At 47.9% G+C, this 12802-nt stretch overlaps 1 protein-coding gene across 1 annotated transcript; it reads right to left on the bottom strand.

Moving 5' to 3' along the window:
• Positions 1-631: 631 nt before the first annotated feature.
• On the bottom strand, positions 632-12644 carry SYNGR2 (synaptogyrin 2). Its single transcript, XM_070740111.1, has 4 exons — positions 12222-12644; positions 4864-5101; positions 2394-2533; positions 632-1474 (listed from the first exon to the last, which is right to left on the bottom strand). Exons 1-4 carry the CDS (start codon positions 12324-12326, stop codon positions 1277-1279), a joined length of 681 nt encoding a protein of 226 aa, XP_070596212.1. The 5' UTR covers positions 12327-12644; the 3' UTR covers positions 632-1276.
• Between the last annotated feature and the right edge of the window lie 158 nt (positions 12645-12802).

Here is a 12802-nt window from a genome sequence, read left to right as displayed (position 1 = left end):
CTGAACTACAATACATCAATTTTGAATGTTTTGGTCTGCATACAGACTAAAACGGGGGTCTATTTTGTTAAGTGGAGGACTGAAACAGATGGTTTTAGATAGAGCAAGAATGGTACCACATGCAGAGGTTGGCAGTCAAATCAGGGAGGAAGGAGAGGCACTGTGAATGTGGGGATAGGCTCTGCTGTGCTTTTGGGACAGAGACTGCTGGGAAGAGCAGGGCAATTGAGGCAATGGAGTGTGCTGTGCTTTGGCACTGGCTGCGGTTGAAGGCAATATGCCTATTCCATTCACCAGAAAAATCCTGCTTTGAGTTTGATCAAAAGACAGCATTGCAGCTATTCTTGAGCTCTTCTAGAATGCAAAGTGTTATGGGTTCAAAGCTGTGTGCGTTTTCCACTTCACACACATTCCTATTTGTTAGTGAGTCAGGAAAGTTTGGGAGAATAAAATCCGTAAGACTGACTTTGTCTTTGGTACATTATTGAAAACCTGAAGGTCTCTAGTCTAGAGAATACTTAAAACGGGTCTTAACAATTCTCCACGAAGCCAAGTCCTTCCCACTTTTAAACCCAAGGAAATGTTTGATATAGTAAATTCGGTTAAATCATTAATGCATTACACGTAAAGCTTTATCTAGAAAGGCTTTTAATTGGTTTTGGTATCAGCAGCGGAAACGATAGAAAGAACTGTACAGGTATTTCCCAGTCTGGAAGGGTAGCATCACAGAGCCATAGGAAAACCAGACCCTTTGGAGGCCTGGGATGATCAAGATCAGAGGTCTTCAAACTTGGCAACTTTAAGACTTGTGGACTTGAGGTTGCGAAGTTTGGGGACTCCTGATCAAGATGAACAACCACAGATGTAACAGCACCAGGCAGATAGCAGTGGCAAGGATCCCACTGGGGCACATCCAGTGGAAGTACAGTTTTCCTCTGCTGCGAAATGCCTCTAGCTTAATTTCCAGCAAGCAGCTTAGTTAGCTGCAGCACTAATAAGACCAAGTAATCAATACTGTGTCAGCAATTAATGTGCCTTGCAAGCCACACAGCAAGCTTCCTGTGCCCACAAAAGAAACATATTTTTTTTTTTGCAAGAAGCAAGATTTGAAAATAGTTCAAAACAATAGAATATCCCAGAACCCAATACAGGCATAACCCACAAATCTTTGGATGTGGCACCCTCGCCAATTTCACAGTAGACATAGTCCCCAGAAGTGACTGCATAGCTCTAGGGTACTATCCCTGCCAGCTGCTGTGAACAGTGTGAATGGCAATCAATACACAGGTGGAGGCTGGTAGCCCTCAGAGTTCTCTGCAGTGTGAGTGAAGGGGGGCTGCTGGTAGCTCTCGTGACTGGCATTGGGGTAACTGGAGTATGGGGGTGTCGGACCTGGAGCTGGGTCGATGTAACTTTGGTCAAAATCTTGGACACCCATCCTGTAACGCTGCAGGGCGAAGGCGATCAGGAGTCCCTATGGGAGAGGAAGAGTTAGTTGCAAGAGTAGGAATCTGCCCACAAAGGCTTGCTTGCCAGAGAAGAAATATCCTCTGCAACCCTCAGCAGTGTTCCGTGAATATGCCGTCGCCTTAATTTAATCACACTGCGGCTTAAAGTATCGAAGAAGTTAGTTCATATTGTAAAAGGCACCTCAATGCATTTCCCTGGGATTCCTTCATTCAAGGTTCTCACAGTCTTAACTTCCATGTTCCTCAGGCAATTAGAAGGCTGTCTTAATGATGGACATTTCAATGATTCTCTAATTTTGTGCTGAGGTCCTTTTAATGAAATAGCAAATGCAAAATAGCAAAAAAATCACCAGTTTCATATCCTGTTTGCCAATCAGGCAAAATAAGCTTTTAAAGCTGCTTGATCTCAGTGATGATGAACCTTTTTTTTCCTTGGGTGCCAAAATAGCATGTATGCACGCTATCGCGCATGTGCGAGTGCCCACATCCATAATTCAATGCCTGGGGAGGGCAAAAACAGTTTACCTGGCCCCCCAGAGACCCTCTGGAGGCTGGAAACGACCTGTTTCCCAACTTCTTGTGGGCCCAGTAGGCTCGTATTTTGCCCTCCCTAGGCTCCAAAGCAGGGGTAGGCAAACTTGGCTCTTCTATGACATGTGGACTTCAACTCCCAAAATTCCTGAGCTAGCATGAGTGGCTCAGGAATTCTGGGAGTTGAAGTCCACAAGTGTTAGAAGAGCCAACTTTGCCTACCCCTGCTCCAAAGGCTTCCCTGGAACTGGGGGAGGGTAAAAACACCTTTCCTCATTTCCTTCCCCCCCCTCCCCCCCAAGGTTCATAGGTGCCATAGGTTCGCCTCCCTGCCCTAGGCTGGCCACGTTCATCCCCGGGCTTTCTTGAGGCAGAGGAAGAAACTTTACTCACCCATGAAAAAATGGAGAAGAAACTGAAGGCAATTGATGCACGGGCAGAATCGGCCCCAATTCGTACATCGTCAGGATTCGTTGACGACCACTGGTTTGTCAGCACACAGAATCCAATAAACCACAAAAAGGTCCAAAGCGCTAGACAGAGGACAAGAGAACACACCCTTATAGATTACATGATAGCATGAGAGTAACATTTTAATTATACTTATGAAAAGTTGCAGTACGGTGCATTAATCCTATTCTGATATTCTTAAAGAGATGCAGTGGTGCAGAATGCAGTACTGCAAGCTACTTTTGCTGATTGCCAGTAGTTCAGCAGTTTGAATCTCACTGACTCAAGGTTGACTCAGCTTTCCATCCTTCCGAAGTGGGGAAATGAGGACCCAGATTGTTCAGGGCAATATGTTGAAACTAAACTGCTTAGAGATGGCTGTGGAGCACTGTGAATCGGTATACAGTGTTCCCTCGATTTTCGTGGGTTCGAACTTCGCGGAAAGTCTATACCACGGTTTTTCAAAAATATTAATTAAAAAATACTTTGCGGGTTTTTTCCCTATACCACGGTTTTTCCCACCAGATGACGTCATATGTCATTGCCAAACTTTCGTCTGCCTTTAATAAATATTTTTTAAAATAAATTTTAATAAATAAACATGGTGAGTAATAATCTGAATGGCTGCTAAGGGAATGGAATATTGCAATTTAGGGGTTTAAAGTGTTAAGGGAAGGCTTGTGATACTGTTCATAGCCAAAAATAGTGTATTTACTTCCGCATCTCTACTTCGCGGAAATTCAACTTTCGCGGACGGTCTCGGAACGCATCCCCCGCGAAAAGCGTGGGAACACTGTATAAGTCTAAATGCTGTTGCTATTATTTGTGGGAGGGGGGAGGATTCAAGTGAACATTGGCCACTTTGGACAAATGATCAAGAGCAGCGTCCCCCAACCTTTTGGGTGGCAGAGACCAGTTTTGTGGAAGGTTGTGGATCAGGGGATGTGGTATCACGCAGTCTGGATCCCATGTGCGTACAGATGGGGCCTCGCCCACTTGCGTGACCCAGTTCCTGGCAGGCTGCAGACCAGTCTGTGAGCTGAGGACCCCTTTTCTGCAGCATGGGCAGGCTTCGTTTTAAGGCATTGGGCAATAGGATACCTTTCAAACGCTTTGAACAATATTCTTAATCTTTGGCAGATGGCAGAGACTGAGCAGAATTGTAGTCCAAGGAATTTTAAAGGACTGCTTGTTCAATGATTGAAATTACTATGCGACTGGAAAAAGGAAATTCCTGGCCACTCCTTCATGTTATAGCCATCACAGCAGCCACTTGGTCACAATTTGGGTGCTTGGCGACCCATATTTATGATGGTTGCAATGTTCTACAGTGGTTCTCAACCTTCCTAATGCCAAGAGCATTTAATACAGTTCCTCATGTTGTGACCCCCAACCATAAAATAATAAAATTATTAGGAAACGGATGGGTTCTAACTTACCTGAGCTGCTGGTTCAGTTCCTCCTGCACTGCGTGGCCATGCCTCGTGGGCACACATGCGCAGTGCCGATTTTTTTAAAAAAAAGCAAACCCCCCCCCCAACCCAAAACAAGATAGTGACACATGTGCGGTGCTGGAAATTCAGCTTCTGTGCATGCTCAGAAGTTCCCATGCTACAGGGTTTGGGGTTTGGATTTTTTTTTGCAGTAGTCTATTGGCAGGTGGGTAGACCTGCCTGGAGACGAATAGAGGAGTGGTGTCTCGGTTCCTGAGACCATCGAAAATCTATGTTTTCTGATGGCTTTAGGTGATCCCTGTGAAAGGGTCGTTCGACACCCCCCCCAAAGGGCTTGCAACCCACAGGTTGAGAACCGCTGCTCTGCAGTCAAGTCATAAGACTGCCATTTGCAACCCTCACAGCCAACGTCCGACCAGCAAAATCAAGCCAGCAGGAAGTTGCAAATTATGCTCAAGTATAATTTGCACTAACTTAGTTATGTGTTTCACGGTTTCACATGACTGCTTAAGTGAGGGAATTGCAGGTCCCCGTTTCAGTCAGACTACCAGTGGTGACTTTTAATTTAGAGCACAAGATCCAAAACATAAAACCAGAGAACAGGCTCCTATTCTACGTTCTCTTATCCGCATGAAGGAGCACCCAGAATGAGGTCTCCTCCCTTAAGGCCACTTTGCCCTTTCAAAAAGCAAACCTTAGAGGGCATCATTCCAAATGATCTGAACAATTACATGCGAGGACAGGGGAATAATAAGCCACCCCGAGTCTTCGGAGAGGGGCGGCATACAAATCTAATAAATTATTATTATTATTATTATTATTATTATTATTATTATTATTATTAATAATAATAAGAGCCAAAAGGAGAAAGGCTGTCACAAGTCCGGAAGAGAAAAAAAGAATAGGGACAGAACTCAGCTGTTCTCCCCAGGGTCCTCTTTGAGTTCCCAGAAACATACCTGAGAAGGCTAGGTCGGCCATAACAAGGTACTTGCGATCCTTGGCACTGCTAATCTGGGGGAAGTAGATGTCGACCATAAAGAAAAATACACAAGCCAGGAAGGCCACCACACCAATGCCAATACCATAACGACAGGTGTCCTCGCTATGATTAAAGATGCAGTAAAGGTCTTTGTGTTTCCCATCGCTGGTGTAACCTTCTCCAATGATGCAGGAGAAAACAATGAGTGAAAATACCTGCAAAATAATAAAAGAGATGGGAGGAGAGATCAATGCTAACACTTCCCAGGGAAATCCCACAGCCATTTATTGAATTACAGATTCTACAAGTTTCGAACTCAAATTTGCATGCCTGAGGCTATTCTAGAGCAAGAAACATTGAAGGGCTATACAAATTTTTACTACCACACTGTGGGTTTGGCTTATTTTGTGGGTGTGGCTTGATGGTCATGTGAACAGATAGGAGTGGCTTGCCAGCCATGTGACTAGGTGGGAGTGACTTGACCAAGGATTTACCAACAACCTCAAAACAATACAGTGGTACCTCGTGATACGAACCTCTCATCATACAAACTTTTTGAGATACGAACCCAGGGTTTGGAATTTTTTGCCACTTCTTACGAACTTTTTTCACCTTACAAACCTGCCACCGCCCGCTGGGATGCCCCGCCTCCAGACATTCGTTCCAAGCCAAGCCCCAGTTTTTGCGATCCTGGGATCCCCCGAGGCTCCCCTCCATGGGAAACCCCACCTCCTGACTTCCGCAAAAACGCGCTGCTGTAGGGAAATCCCAGGAGGGGAATCCCAGGATTGCAAAAATGGGCAGAGTTGGGGGGACAAAAACAGGAAGAAAAGACTCATGGAGCTCAAGAGAGGAGAAAGGTGGGGAAATGAGCAGGACAGGTTGGGCAAAAACGGGAGGGACTCATGGAGCTCAAGAGAGGAAAAAGGTGGGAAAATGAGCAGGACAGGGTGGGCAAAAACAGGAGGGACTCATGGAACTCAAGAGGAGAAAGGTGGGAAAATGAGCAGGACAGGGTGGGCAAAAACAGGAGGGACTCATGGAACTCAAGAGGAGAAAGGTGGGAAAATGAGCAGGACAGGGTGGGCAAAAACGGGAGGGACTCATGGAACTCAAGAGGAGAAAGGTGGGGAAATGAGCAGGACAGGGTGGGCAAAAACGGGAGGGACTCATGGAACTCAAGAGGAGAAAGGTGGGGAAATGAGCAGGACAGGGTGGGCAAAAACAGGAGGGACTCACGGAACTCAAGAGGAGAAAGGTGGGAAAATGAGCAGGACAGGGTGGGCAAAAACGGGAGGGACTCATGGAACTCAAGAGGAGAAAGGTGGGGAAATGAGCAGGACAGGGTGGGCAAAAACGGGAGGGACTCATGGAACTCAAGAGGAGAAAGGTGGGGAAATGAGCAGGACAGGGTGGGCAAAAACGGGAGGGACTCACGGAACTCAAGAGGAGAAAGGTGGGAAAATGAGCAGGACAGGGTGGGCAAAAACGGGAGGGACTCATGGAACTCAAGAGGAGAAAGGTGGGAAAATGAGCAGGACAGGGTGGGCAAAAACAGGAGGGACTCATGGAACTCAAGAGGAGAAAGGTGGGAAAATGAGCAGGACAGGGTGGGCAAAAACAGGAGGGACTCACGGAACTCAAGAGGAGAAAGGTGGGAAAATGAGCAGGACAGGGTGGGCAAAAACAGGAGGGACTCATGGAGCTCAAGAGGAGAAAGGTGGGAAAATGAGCAGGACAGGGTGGGCAAAAACGGGAGGGACTCTTGGAGCTCAAGAGAGGAGAAAGGTGGGAAAATGAGCAGGACAGGGTGGGCAAAAACGGGAGGGACTCATGGAGCTCAAGAGGAGAAAGGTGTGGGGAAAATGAGCAGGACAGGGTGGGCAAAAACGGGAGGGACTCATGGAGCTCAAGAGAGGAGAAAGGTGGGAAAATGAGCAGGACAGGGTGGGCAAAAACAGGAGGGACTCACGGAACTCAAGAGGAGAAAGGTGGGAAAATGAGCAGGACAGGGTGGGCAAAAACGGGAGGGACTCATGGAACTCAAGAGGAGAAAGGTGTGGGGAAAATGAGCAGGACAGGGTGGGCAAAAACGGGAGGGACTCATGGAACTCAAGAGGAGAAAGGTGGGAAAATGAGCAGGACAGGGTGGGCAAAAACGGGAGGGACTCATGGAACTCAAGAGGAGAAAGGTGGGAAAATGAGCAGGACAGGGTGGGCAAAAACGGGAGGGACTCGTGGAACTCAAGAGGAGAAAGGTGGGGAAATGAGCAGGACAGGGTGGGCAAAAACGGGAGGGACTCATGGAACTCAAGAGGAGAAAGGTGGGGAAATGAGCAGGACAGGGTGGGCAAAAACAGGAGGGACTCACGGAACTCAAGAGGAGAAAGGTGGGAAAATGAGCAGGACAGGGTGGGCAAAAACGGGAGGGACTCATGGAACTCAAGAGGAGAAAGGTGGGGAAATGAGCAGGACAGGGTGGGCAAAAACGGGAGGGACTCATGGAACTCAAGAGGAGAAAGGTGGGGAAATGAGCAGGACAGGGTGGGCAAAAACGGGAGGGACTCACGGAACTCAAGAGGAGAAAGGTGGGAAAATGAGCAGGACAGGGTGGGCAAAAACGGGAGGGACTCATGGAACTCAAGAGGAGAAAGGTGGGAAAATGAGCAGGACAGGGTGGGCAAAAACAGGAGGGACTCATGGAACTCAAGAGAAGAAAGGTGGGAAAATGAGCAGGACAGGGTGGGCAAAAACAGGAGGGACTCACGGAACTCAAGAGGAGAAAGGTGGGAAAATGAGCAGGACAGGGTGGGCAAAAACGGGAGGGACTCATGGAGCTCAAGAGGAGAAAGGTGGGAAAATGAGCAGGACAGGGTGGGCAAAAACGGGAGGGACTCTTGGAGCTCAAGAGAGGAGAAAGGTGGGAAAATGAGCAGGACAGGGTGGGCAAAAACGGGAGGGACTCATGGAGCTCAAGAGGAGAAAGGTGTGGGGAAAATGAGCAGGACAGGGTGGGCAAAAACGGGAGGGACTCATGGAGCTCAAGAGAGGAGAAAGGTGGGAAAATGAGCAGGACAGGGTGGGCAAAAACAGGAGGGACTCACGGAACTCAAGAGGAGAAAGGTGGGAAAATGAGCAGGACAGGGTGGGCAAAAACGGGAGGGACTCATGGAACTCAAGAGGAGAAAGGTGTGGGGAAAATGAGCAGGACAGGGTGGGCAAAAACGGGAGGGACTCATGGAACTCAAGAGGAGAAAGGTGGGAAAATGAGCAGGACAGGGTGGGCAAAAACGGGAGGGACTCATGGAACTCAAGAGGAGAAAGGTGGGAAAATGAGCAGGACAGGGTGGGCAAAAACGGGAGGGACTCATGGAACTCAAGAGGAGAAAGGTGTGGGGAAAATGAGCAGGACAGGGTGGGCAAAAACGGGAGGGACTCATGGAGCTCAAGAGAGGAGAAAGGTGGGAAAATGAGCAGGACAGGGTGGGCAAAAACAGGAGGGACTCACGGAACTCAAGAGGAGAAAGGTGGGAAAATGAGCAGGACAGGGTGGGCAAAAACGGGAGGGACTCACGGAACTCAAGAGGAGAAAGGTGGGAAAATGAGCAGGACAGGGTGGGCAAAAACGGGAGGGACTCATGGAACTCAAGAGGAGAAAGGTGTGGGGAAAATGAGCAGGACAGGGTGGGCAAAAACGGGAGGGACTCATGGAACTCAAGAGGAGAAAGGTGTGGGGAAAATGAGCAGGACAGGGTGGGCAAAAACGGGAGGGACTCATGGAACTCAAGAGGAGAAAGGTGTGGGGAAAATGAGCAGGACAGGGTGGGCAAAAACGGGAGGGACTCTTGGAGCTCAAGAGAGGAGAAAGGTGGGAAAATGAGCAGGACAGGGTGGGCAAAAACGGGAGGGACTCATGGAGCTCAAGAGAGGAGAAAGGTGGGAAAATGAGCAGGACAGGGTGGGCAAAAACGGGAGGGACTCATGGAACTCAAGAGTGTGGGGAAAATGAGCAGAACGGGGTGGGCAAAAACAGGAGGCTCTTTTCGCCTTGCTTCATTGGGACTGCCACCTCTTGCCACCTCTCGCTGTCCCTCCCCCCACTCCGTTCACCTCAGCTCAGTCTGCCCCCCCCCCTTTTTTTTAAAGCCTTAATGTTTTGGATTTTCCTAATGGGCTTGCACGAATTATTGGCTTTTCCATTGATTCCTATGGGAAACATTGTTTCATCTTACGAACTTTTCACCTTGCAAACTTCCTCCCAGAACCAATTAAGTTCGTAAGATGAGGTATTACTGTACTCATATCAATGGACTCAAAACAAGGAGATCATCGAATTCACCCACATCCTAGAAGTGAGCATGTATAGAACAGTGAAATGACAGAAACATCTCACTTAGAATTTTGAAAGCACATTTTGAGCATTGTCATAAAGGTGCCTTCATAATTAAAATGGCCACTCACAAAATAATCACTTACTCAAAGACAACAATCTAAATGTTCCTTGCTACTTTCGCAGCCTAAGTGAATGTCCCAAAATGTTCCATTCCACATAACAGTCTTAACCCTCCTTCCTGCAGACTACCAAACAAAATCAAGGTTTCCGGCAAAACCTTTCTAGAGCAGGGGTCCCCAAACTTGGCAACTTTAAGACTTGTGAATTTCAGCTCCCAGAATTCTCCAGCCAGCTATGAAGACCTCTGTTCTAGAGAATACTATAGCCATTCGGAAAGGAGGGGAGGCAAAAACCCAGATCACGTAGAATTAATTCCAGATCTTATCTCCTTATATTTTTCCTAGACACTTTTGTTAGCAGAATCACTGGCTTTGGGGTTTTTAAATGCTTTCGGGAAGAATGCAGAGGCTGCCCAAAGACGATGCCCTACATTTTCTTTCAACATCTTTCAGTGCAAATTGGATGCTGTGGGGTGGAGCTCCATTTTCGCTACCCCGTCCAGGCAGCAGCCCACCTCTTGCAATATATGCACACTTTTGGTATGCTGCCCAATCCCCAAAGATTTGGAATAAGAGTAATAAAACAAAACAAAGTATCGTGGGCCAACTATAAAATTATTTATTTATTGATTGATTGATTGGACTTTTAGCTCTGGTATTCATGCAACCAGCCTTGCCCAAGAGGAATTCACTACCAGTATTCACAGAAATATTTGATTTTTTTCCTCCACGAACACAAGAAACTCTACCATAAAAGGTTTCCAGGTTCCTGTTAATGCAGTGGTTCTCAACCTGGGGGTTGGGACCGCTTTGGGGATCGAATAACCGTTTCACTGGGGTCGCCTCAGACCATGGGAAAAGACAAATTTCCCTTGGTGTTAGGAACTAAAGCTTTCTATTCTGGCGCCTTGGAACATATTTTTACAATCCAACCAATCAGGCATTTATAATGGGGGTGTATCTCTGATCTTCCTGCCAATCAGCTTAAAGTTCTATTGGGAGAAAGGGTGCTAGATTTATGGCTGGGGGCCACCACAACATATGAATAAGAAGAGCTTTGGTGGTGCAGTGGTTAGAGTACAGTACTGCAAGCTACTGCTGATCACCGGCTGCCAGCAGTTTGGCAGATCGAATCTCACCAGGCTCAAGGTTGACTCAGCCTTCCACCCTTCCAAGGTCGGTAAAATGAGGACCCAGATTGTTGGGGGCAATATATGCTGACTCTCTGTAAACCGCTTAGAGAGGACTGTAAAGCACTGTGAAGCGGTATATAAGTCTAAATGTTGAACATGAGGAACTGTATTAAAGGGTCGTGGCATTAGAAAGGTTGAGAACCACTGCCTGAATGGAATGGAATTGAAAGGCTCACCAAACTACAAACCGAATTCTGATTGCAGGCAAATCGAGCACACCCTCAAGCAGGTGCTTCTCAAACCAAATCAGCCCAGCAGCCTTTTGTGTGTGCCTACCTGCGGGATTTGCTTTTGCCTATGCTACAATTTTTTGAAAAGAAAGGCAGAAACTTCTAAAAGGTTTTTTTTTAAAGCTACAGAATCCATTCCTTCAAGTCTTTTAACAAATACACATTTCCTAGGATTTCAGGCTACCCCCTTTTTTTTAAAAAAAAGAAGAGCGTAGTAGAGTCAAACAAGACAGCTGCCTTCTACTTCCGTGTTTTGGGTAAGGAAAGCAGAGGGAGGGGTGGAATTCGGCTTGAATGGGTCTTTGTCTATCGCGGCGCTTAGACTTTATTTATTTATTTATTCATTGGATTTCTATAAGATTAAATCCAATTAAATTAAAATTACAGAATTTGTTTCCATAAGCCTACAGGTAGCAGCCGGCGCGCACGTTCTTTGCAAAGCAGGACCGGGTGCTGCAAAACAAGGGAGAGAGGAGCCATGACCGGGCTCGTTTTGCTGGTCCCATTTTCGTTAACATTGGTAAGGAAGTCAGTCCCTTCGCGCCGCCCGTGGGTCCATCAGCTGACCTCCCTATGACTAGGCTGCCTCGCCAATAAACAACGCTCGATACAAACGGGTTTTTAATCTGGCCCAGGGGTAGGCAAAGTTGGCTCTTCTATGACATGTGGACTTCAACTCCCAGAATTCCTGAGCTAGCATGATTGCCTCAGGAATTCTGGGAGTTGAAGTCCACTAGTCATAGAAGAGCCAACTTTGCCTACCCCTGAATTATTTTCTGGCCGAACCCGAAGCAAAGCTAAATCCGAATCGAAGCACACCGGCTCTCTCGTCACCTCAAGGGCTTGGGGAAAAGGGGGCCCCCTGCCCGGCGAGAGTCCAAAACACCCGCAACGCGAAGGGCTTGATTTGAACCCAGTCCTCAAACCGGCCGTTAAGTTTCCCAAGCGGCTCAGCGCCGTCGGGATTTTTTTTTTAATTTGGAGAAGCGAAACACCGAAGGGAAAGTTTACTTTTAAGCAACAGCCCCTGGGTGAAAAAGCAATAATCCCTCTCCGAAGGAACAGCCGGGGCCCTCCGCTATAATAAGCGTTGCGTGACTCTGCACTGCTTAGCTCAGGTTACTATCTAGATAGCGGTCCCAGCTCAATAAGTTAAACTAGGGGTCCCTCAAATTTTATGACTTTAAGACTTGTGGACTTCAAGTCCCAGAATTCTCCAGCCAGCCACAAGCCTTAAAGTCGCCAAGTTTTGAGGAGCCCAGAATTTTAAGCAGACGCTCCTCTCAGTGATTCTACTTCAGTGCTGAGGGATCACCTCAGCTACCGGCACACTCCGGCCACGTCACGCCCTAGGTGAGAGCACCCGTTCCAAGGCGTGGCCGCGAAAAAGGAACGCAAAAGAGAAGCCAAATCGGTCTCCGGCGAGCTCAAGCTTCCCTTCCGGAGCCGGACAGACTCACCGCGCTGCAAATGCGCGCCACGACCTGCGGCTGCTGCAAGAAAGCCCACAGGTCAAACGCGCCTCCCGCTTTGGGGGCTCCGTAGGCGCCTCCGCCGCTCTCCATAACGTCTCTGACGCTGCTCTCCGCCGACTTTGTCCCAGCCCGGAAACTCCCTACGGCCGCCTCGCCCCGAACTTGTGTTGGAAGCGCTCGTCGGCCCCGCCCCTTGGGAGGAGAGACCCTGGCCGGGACCGCGGAAGCGAAGGAGACCGCCTGCTGGTTTTGAAGAAGGGACCGCGAGCGAGGCTGCTGCTTCTCAAACCGTAGCTCATAAAATCATCTGGCCCATAAAATAACACGACCTAAGCATAGCCCATAAAATCATCTGCTACAACGTTCTTCCTGTCAACGACTACTTCAGCTTCAACCACAACAAGACACGAGCACACAACAGATGGAAACTTAAAGTAAACCGCTCTAAGCTCGACTGCAGGAAATACGACTTTAGTAACCGAGTAGTTGATGCATGGAACCAGACTGTAGTATCATCACCCTAACCCCCAAAACTTCACCCTTAGACTGTCCACTGTTGACCTCTC

This window comes from Erythrolamprus reginae, chromosome 2, assembly GCF_031021105.1.
Source record: "Erythrolamprus reginae isolate rEryReg1 chromosome 2, rEryReg1.hap1, whole genome shotgun sequence".
In the NCBI taxonomy this organism is placed as follows: Eukaryota; Metazoa; Chordata; class Lepidosauria; order Squamata; family Dipsadidae; genus Erythrolamprus; species Erythrolamprus reginae.
Note: the sequence above shows the minus strand (reverse complement) of the source record. Positions and strands in the feature narration are given on the sequence as shown.

Excerpts from the sequence above, each read along its gene's own strand:
- SYNGR2 (XM_070740111.1), bottom strand. The coding sequence starts at position 12,326 with ATGGAGAGCGGCGGAGGCGCCTACGGAGCCCCCAAAGCGGGAGGCGCG. Across the intron at positions 2,534-4,863 it reads GGCCGACCTAGCCTTCTCAG|CGCTTTGGACCTTTTTGTGG; the intron begins GTATGTTTCTGG and ends TCCTCTGTCTAG. Across the intron at positions 1,475-2,393 it reads TCTTCTCCATTTTTTCATGG|GGACTCCTGATCGCCTTCGC; the intron begins GTGAGTAAAGTT and ends CCTCTCCCATAG.